Here is a 9362-nt window from a genome sequence, read left to right on the forward strand (position 1 = left end):
CTAGATGATGATGAACGACCATCGACTTGAGGTCATTACTTCCAAATTCATTATGAATCTCGTTAGTAGATAATGAGTCATTAAGAAAGTCAACGCCTAACAAAATTAAATTAGATTTTTGACCATCATTTGAAACAGCCGATATATTTTCTTCATTGTTATAAGAAGTTTCATTAAAATTATATGTGTTATTCTGAGAACCAATATTTGGTACATTGTCATTAGAAATCGGATAAGTCGACTCAATATCAATTTCTGTCTTCCGGTGATTTCGAGTAACATCTGGTACAATTGGGTTCATCGTGTTGCTCCAGTTATTTTCTGAATACGAGTCCCCACAGCTTTCTCGACTAATAGCACGTGGATCACAATTTTGTTCGAGCTGGAGTTTATTTTCAGAGCTAGACAGAACCAGTAGCGTTTCATTCAATTCTGGACTCTGGGCTTCATCTACAGGATCTGGTTCTTGATCATCTGGTATTGTCACAACTTCATGAGCATTTAGAACAGTATTTTCTTGCTGTGAGCCGGATACGTTACAAATATTACGTTCTGATTCAGGTATAAGGGGATGTGAATCCTCCACATGATATGCTTCTGAATTGTCCATTGCTGCACCATTATCTGCAACATAAATAGATTCCTTATTTTCTGGTTGAATGAAAAGTCTGCCCAAAACTGTTTCAAATAGTTGTTGTTGCAAGGCTAACATCTGCTGGTTCTGTTGTTGTTGGAAGGCTAACATCTGCTGGTGCTGTAGCTGTAATATTAACTGCAACTGTTCTAAAGAAATCGACATTTTTTTGTGCCAATAATAATATTAACTCCAAAAATCACCGGCAATTATTACAGCTAATTTATTTCCAAAATCTGAGTCACCACTTGTCGTATAATTATTTTGTTTTTGCCAAAATCCCCGTCGCCAATCGTTATGACCTTGTGATGTCTGGTTTTTCTATCGCACGACTTATCTACCAATCCGAATACGACTTATACGAATCTTTACACTAGGCCAACCGATGACGTTCAACCGGTGTGGGCAGTTTAGCGTCCTTATTGGTCCTATGTCCTACGAGCCCTTCCACTTGAGTCCAGAACAAGATACCAGCTTCCGAATCAGAGCAGATCGTTTATTTCAGGCATACTTGGTTTATATATCAATCACACAGACCGCAACGTACCATAAAATAGGAAATAATATTTGTACACAAATAAGCTCAAAAAGTGGCTGTGAATGTGGGAGGCAGTAGTTAATAAACTGAACATAACTTAAGAACCGTAAATCGTACAATAATAAATTATAGGTCAAAATAAAGCTTATCATAAAAGGAATATAAATATACATAGTGTAATTGTTGAGTAGTTATACAATAAGAATGTTTATAGAATATTAGTCCATGAATAGTCCTCGGAAGTTACCTGTAGTTTAATCTTCACCGGATATAACACCTCCCCTTTTTTTTAAGATTCCAAGTTTAGATTCTGATTTTAGAAAAAATTATGTGTAACTATAAATACTCCAACATTCTCCTCCTCTCCTCCTCCGCGAAATAATGTTGGGTCCTTATGTCTCCAAATTACAACTAATAGGACTTTGATTAAACCATGTTTCTCGTATTGAATGGAGAATCCACTAAAAATGACTAGATGATGATGAACGACCATCGACTTGAGGTCATTACTTCCAAATTCATTATGAATCTCGTTAGTAGATAATGAGTCATTAAGAAAGTCAACGCCTAACAAAATTAAATTAGATTTTTGACCATCATTTGAAACAGCCGATATATTTTCTTCATTGTTATAAGAAGTTTCATTAAAATTATATGTGTTATTCTGAGAACCAATATTTGGTACATTGTCATTAGAAATCGGATAAGTCGACTCAATATCAATTTCTGTCTTCCGGTGATTTCGAGTAACATCTGGTACAATTGGGTTCATCGTGTTGCTCCAGTTATTTTCTGAATACGAGTCCCCACAGCTTTCTCGACTAATAGCACGTGGATCACAATTTTGTTCGAGCTGGAGTTTATTTTCAGAGCTAGACAGAACCAGTAGCGTTTCATTCAATTCTGGACTCTGGGCTTCATCTACAGGATCTGGTTCTTGATCATCTGGTATTGTCACAACTTCATGAGCATTTAGAACAGTATTTTCTTGCTGTGAGCCGGATACGTTACAAATATTACGTTCTGATTCAGGTATAAGGGGATGTGAATCCTCCACATGATATGCTTCTGAATTGTCCATTGCTGCACCATTATCTGCAACATAAATAGATTCCTTATTTTCTGGTTGAATGAAAAGTCTGCCCAAAACTGTTTCAAATAGTTGTTGTTGCAAGGCTAACATCTGCTGGTTCTGTTGTTGTTGGAAGGCTAACATCTGCTGGTGCTGTAGCTGTAATATTAACTGCAACTGTTCTAAAGAAATCGACATTTTTTTGTGCCAATAATAATATTAACTCCAAAAATCACCGGCAATTATTACAGCTAATTTATTTCCAAAATCTGAGTCACCACTTGTCGTATAATTATTTTGTTTTTGCCAAAATCCCCGTCGCCAATCGTTATGACCTTGTGATGTCTGGTTTTTCTATCGCACGACTTATCTACCAATCCGAATACGACTTATACGAATCTTCACACTAGGCCAACCGATGACGTTCAACCGGTGTGGGCAGTTTAGCGTCCTTATTGGTCCTATGTCCTACGAGCCCTTCCACTTGAGTCCAGAACAAGATACCAGCTTCCGAATCAGAGCAGATCGTTTATTTCAGGCATACTTGGTTTATATATCAATCACACAGACCGCAACGTACCATAAAATAGGAAATAATATTTGTACACAAATAAGCTCAAAAAGTGGCTGTGAATGTGGGAGGCAGTAGTTAATAAACTGAACATAACTTAAGAACCGTAAATCGTACAATAATAAATTATAGGTCAAAATAAAGCTTATCATAAAAGGAATATAAATATACATAGTGTAATTGTTGAGTAGTTATACAATAAGAATGTTTATAGAATATTAGTCCATGAATAGTCCTCGGAAGTTACCTGTAGTTTAATCTTCACCGGATATAACACAACACAGTAGAATCCATACAACTAATCAAAAGCGTAAAAGGTGTACAATACCTTACCTAGCAAATATACTCTGTGACGAACAGATTGTTAAAGTTGACCTAGTCAATAACTTGTATTCTTGAACATGTTTCTAATCAAAAAGTTGTACAGATTCAAATCTTTAAAAAAAAACATTTCATTTAATTATAGGTGGTTAATTTACTTAACTTTCGCATATTTGTATACAGTTATCAGTTTCTTTCACTTTTTTTCTTTTTAGAAAAAGAAGCTTGTTAAAATATTTGTACTGAGAATCCTATATTGCACCAAAAACATAATATTGAATTAAACCATTAATAATAATGATAATATTTTTAAGGCAATCAGCGGATATTTCAACATTGTAATAATTACGGTTGTGAGAGGTCATTTGAAATCACCCACACAATGAGAGTAACAAAAGCTTTGTAATACTGTGTTTACCAAATACAGTGTAACAAAAATGGAGTAAGGGCTGACCTAACCAAAGCCCTTCGTTATTCTACAAATATGTCCACTACTATGAATATTCCAAACCGATTTGATTTAATTTTATGAATTACTTGTTGGACTCCCGACTGAGAATCCTATGCTCTTCCAAATGGTGGTAAGGTACCGAAGCAATCATCATTTAGAAAAAGTTCGTGAAGTCAATCTTAACGACCACGACCAAAAAATTCTCAAGGATATTTTTTCTGCAATATATGCAGACATACATCTTCGTCCTCATGACACGTCAAAACTAACCAATAGGAATTAAGAAATAACGGTAGGAAAACTAATGCTTTTTTGATTTGTTGTATTGCTTAAATTCATCAAAGGCAGTGGTATAAATACGCCAATCCGAACCACTAATCAGTCTGATCATTCATCGTTTGTGTCTTTAGGCGTTGTGCGCGAAATTGTGCACGTTCAGTCTGGTCAGTGTGGGAACCAGATAGGCGCTAAGGTAATTAAACGTATACATCGCATATGGCTCCCTTTAACTAACTCATCAATTTGTGCCCATTTTAAATTCTCTATTTTATTTCCAGTTCTGGGAAGTAATATCGAACGAGCACGGTATTGACCCTACAGGAACATACCACGGTGATTCTGATCTACAACTTGGACACATAAATGTTTATTTTAATAAGGTCAGTGGAGGAAAGTATGTTTCTCGTGCTCTCTTGGCTGATCTGGAACCTGGTACGATGGAGAGTGTCCGCGCAGGGCCCTTCGGCCGATTGTTCCATCCTGACAATTTCGTATTTGGTCAAAGTGGGGCGGGAAATAACTGGGCCAAAGGTCACTATACTGAAGGTGCTGAACTTGTAGACTCAATTTTAGACGTGGTGAGAAAGGAAGCTGGGTCTTGTGATTGTCTACAAGGTTTCCAACTAACTCATTCACTTGGCGGTGGTACCGGCTCAGGTATGGGGACGCTGTTAATTTCAAAAATTCGAGAAGAATATCCTGACAGGATTATAAATACATTCTCTATAGTCCCATCACCAAAAGTAGGTACTTTCAAGCCAAGTTATGTATAGATTGTATTAATTCGTTATTTGATTGATTTTGACAGTTGTACATACTTTATAAATCAGTACGTAAATAGACTGCCCAAGCTGAGAGTCTCATGCTACAAAAGTAATATAACTTGTAGTGTATTGGATAGCTTTAATAAGATAAACTATTTGATGAAATACTTCAAATTTATTTTATAAATAAGTGCAAAGTCACAGCTAGCTACGTGTATATTCAAACTTGCTTAATAGTATTGGTCATATAGTAAAATCTAGGGTAGAAGCGTAATCATAAAAAATACAGCCACCATACTTATCACGCATTTCTAAATTGAACAATATTATGAAAACACAACTTCAACAACCGAAGTATCCTCCTAATTCATTTTTATATTGTTTGTTTGGATCTTCCCATTAATGTTTAGGATTGCAATTGATCAGTCTCTTATTGGCATATGTGCATCCTGTACGGATTGCCCCAATATTGCCTTAAGTCACAAGCATTATAAGCAAAGCACCTTTCATTGGTGAGACTTTAGTAGTGTGGTAGTTGTAGTAGTTCTCAACAGTGAGTTATTTGAGATTACCTGAAAACAAACCATTGGTTACTTTTTCCACTGTACTGTGATTTGTTCGAGAACAGGAATGTATCATTTCTGTTTATCTTATGATAGTAGTCGTTCAGTTCATTACGTGTGGCTTCTAGAGTTTTGTTTCGGCAGAAACAATCGTAATTTCACACGGCTACCATCCAAGATATAATCATGACATCAGTCTAGAGAACTGTGTGTATTGTGTAGTGTCAGTTATTATTTTAAGCCCATATGCCTTGTCCTCGTTTTCGGACAAACCAATCTATTCATTCTACTTGAGTCATATGTTGACCGTGTTAGCTATTCGCTTACCAGTCTTCATTGTTTTTATATGAGCGCACATGTGTGTACACTTCCCATCCCATTCATCACATGTCTGTAGCTTATTTTTGTCTGCCCATAAATATTGATTAACGCCTGACTAAAAATGAGTTGGCTTACCAGCCATCTCCACTCTGCGTCGCTTCTCTTCCTTCTATTCAATTCATCTCATATACAAAATATATGTATCTAAAATCCCATTCTCGTTATTTGACTCATTTAATTCCGTTATTGGCTAACATGATTTAAGTCGACGATTATATACGAGAATAGGAGACAACAAACATTCGTACGATCTAAAATGGAGTCTGATCCACGGGCCACTAAATTTGGGATAAGTAAGATGGAAAATAACTTCACCTTGTTTCATTTTTTCTAAGTCTCCGATGCTGTTGTCGAGCCATACAATGCTACGCTGTCTGTACATCAACTTGTTGAGAACACTGATGAAACGTTCTGCATCGACAACGAAGCACTCTATGACATCTGTTTCAGAACACTGAAGTTAACCAACCCCACTTATGGAGATCTCAATCACTTGGTCAGTGCAACCATGTCTGGCGTGACCACCTGTCTCAGATTCCCTGGACAACTGAATGCTGACCTGCGGAAACTGGCAGTGAATATGGTCCCGTTCCCTCGACTGCATTTCTTCATGCCAGGATTCGCTCCACTGACAAGTCGTGGCAGTCAACAGTATCGCTCATTAACTGTGCCTGAACTGACACAACAAATGTTCGATGCAAAGAATATGATGGCTGCCTGTGATCCTCGTCATGGTCGTTACTTGACAGTGGCGGCGATCTTCCGTGGTCGTATGTCTATGAAGGAGGTGGATGAGCAGATGTTGAATGTGCAGAATAAGAATTCGAGTTATTTTGTCGAGTGGATTCCGAATAATGTGAAGACGGCAGTATGTGACATTCCTCCTCGTGGTTTGAAGATGTCGGTGACTTTTATTGATAACAGTACGGCTATTCAAGAGTTGTTTAAACGTGTTTCTGAACAGTTTACTGCAATGTTCCGTCGTAAAGCGTTTTTACATTGGTATACCAGTGAAGGGATGGATGAGATGGAATTTACTGAGGCTGAATCAAATATGAATGATTTGGTAGGTGAATATCAGCAGTGTCAAGATGCCACTGACAACGATGAAGAAAATGTTTGAGGAAGCCTAAATTGTATCTTGCTCCTCATATGTTTCTTTGCGCATTTTCATTTTTTTTAATACAGTAATTGAATTAGATTTAATGTTTTCACTCTCAATTCCTGTAATTTATTGGAGTTCTTTGCGTACATTCAGCGTTTTTTGTGCTGGGCGTCGAGATGACTAGAAGATGGATGACAGTAACACCCTTGATTTATTTTGGTTTACGTTCATATTATCTAATAGCTGAAAGTTCTGATGCACTAAGTTAGTTGGATTTTAACAACCGAATGTTTAACGATGCAAAATAAAGATAAATACAAAGACGTACTAGCCCAAAGTTGCATATCCAATAACTTTTCCCAGCCTGTTTATATGGGCAGGTGGGTAACCGTCATTCTTTTGCATGCTCATCCGAACCCTGGTTAGCTGTATGTTTGCTTACTAAGATCTTGTCGGATTGCTATTTTGCCTGCTGGTTCTTGTATCAGTATTTTGCCAAGTTTCTTATATTTTTTGACTGGGTAGTTTGAGCACTCGGTTTCCTGGCTATTGTCCTACGGATATTTTGTGTAATTGAACTGTGGAAGATCCACACCCAGACTTTCACCGTTTTGGAAGATTCAGTTTGGACATAACCGTTTACTTATCCATGGTTTCTTGTTTTCTGTATTAGGTTGTAGGTTTTCGAATTGATTGATAACTTTTAATATTTCTCTCATTGTTCCTTCATCTTCTGAATATCCGTTATTTTGAGGGCCTGACATATTTGACGTTTTTCCAGAAGTTTAACCGACTAAAAGTAGACCGTTTGATTGTCCGAAACAATAGATGGAGATCTTTGTAGTGTGATGTTACGATAGTTGCTTGTTCAACGTTCCTATGAAGTGGCCCATTAAAGTTGTGTAAACACCGAAGGTTCTGTTCATGTGATATGTACTCCCTATACAAACAGATGTATGTACTAAGAACTCGGGGTAGGATTCTTTTTGACAGGAAAACATAAGAGAAGAAAAGACAAAAGCAGTGCGAGTAGCAACAGCAATTGAAGAACGATTAGGCTTGTAAGATACAACTCAAGGGAGATGTGCAAATGATATATTCAGTGTATTGTCGTTATATCTTACAGATGCGGTGTGTGGTTTTACTTAATATAGTATGTTGATTTACTCTACCTGAGTCTTTGTTCATTACACTAGCACTGGCCATATCTGTAGCTTTACTTTTATGGATGATTTCGATAACTTCTCTTCACAATATCCTCAATATTTGGGCAATGTAAGCTTCCACAGGCGATTAATTTCAGCACTAGGACATGAGAAATGCATCTATACTTGTTTCGAAAATCAGAGTCCAGTACAGTAATTAACCGTTTTTCGAGACGACTAGCTGCATAAACTGGAAAGCTTTTCTTAAATTCTAAAATTAACAAATAGGCTTATGGCCAGGAATTAGTGTAAGCAGTTGGAGCGTGTAGGTGTCCGTGTTGCGTAACAGACCACTTCTTCACAATCGTCGAGAAAAACATGAAGTGGCTGCCCTGATACTACGGTTTGATTTATTAACATCCACAGGAATTTCCAGCTATGAGTTTCGTAATGATATACTCAAAAGATATGTATGAATATCAATAAAGAGTTTGATCCTACAATTTGTTTGTTTTTTTCATCCAAGTTGGTACGTAAGAACATAGACATTCTGTGGTGTGATACTTATATCGGCATAAGTAGTATATAAAGGGATATGGATATACATAGAAGTTATACGACTATATATATATATAACCAAATGGAATGATTATTCAACACGTATATGAAATACTTATTCTCGATATCTTGATGAATAATTCAGATTAACACAATATTTAGTTAATTGAAACCTGGTCAATTTATCAAACGGCTATATGGCAAAAGGCTTTTTACCACAAACAAATAAAATGTTACAAATTTCAAGTGTCCGGTCAAGGTCACTTGGACTTGAAATATCTAAGTATTTACCGTTCTTATCAAATACATAGCACACGTCTGTGGTCGACGTAATTCTCACTTTTTCAAATGCCAAAAGAGTGAAACGTGCTGCTTCCTAGATCACTGATGCCGTGGAACATTTTAAATTCAGAGATTTCAGAACACGATTAGTTGTGTTACACCTTAAATTCCGACGAGGTATAAAAAGACAAACTGATAAAACTATTCAGAAGTAAAACAAACTGCAAACCTCTGCATTGCGTTTTGCATATCCTTCTTGTGATTGGGAAGTAATGAGAAATGAGTAAAATTGTAATAAAATGGTGAGCGTCTGAGATGTATACGTGATTCACCAAGATCGTTTATGGTGTAACTAATTTGGCAACCAAATGCCAGTGACGTTGAACCAACAGTACATTATCTTGAAACTAATTTCTAAAATATATCAGGGATTCCTTCGTTTTCTAGAGAAGTATTCCCTTAGAAAGCGTTAGGAATTCTGTGGTTATTGATAAAACACAAATTTATTATTAAGCAACGATGAAATATCTTGATTTCCCATCAAGAAGCAGACATTACTCATGATGATATTGACCTGCTTCCGTCGAGTTACATCTCAGGTGTTGACAAACAGAAACAGAGACTTTCTTCACATAAAAACTGAAACTCAGTAATTAATGGGAATGCATGTGAAAAAATCTTAGTTTAAAAACTAGGTG

The 9362-nt window shown here is 36.6% G+C and overlaps 1 protein-coding gene across 1 annotated transcript; it reads left to right on the plus strand.

Moving 5' to 3' along the window:
- Nucleotides 1-2062: 2062 nt before the first annotated feature.
- On the plus strand, nt 2063-6697 carry TUBB5 (Tubulin beta-5 chain; the record flags this gene model as incomplete). The annotated part of the gene is made up of 4 exons (XM_051211348.1): nt 2063-3879; nt 3998-4059; nt 4145-4609; nt 5910-6697. The coding sequence occupies exon 4, from the start codon at nt 6083-6085 to the stop codon at nt 6695-6697; it is 615 nt and encodes a 204-aa protein (XP_051071396.1). The 5' UTR covers nt 2063-3879; nt 3998-4059; nt 4145-4609; nt 5910-6082.
- Between the last annotated feature and the right edge of the window lie 2665 nt (nt 6698-9362).

This window comes from Schistosoma haematobium, chromosome ZW, assembly GCF_000699445.3.
Source record: "Schistosoma haematobium chromosome ZW, whole genome shotgun sequence".
NCBI lineage: Eukaryota > Metazoa > Platyhelminthes > Trematoda > Strigeidida > Schistosomatidae > Schistosoma > Schistosoma haematobium.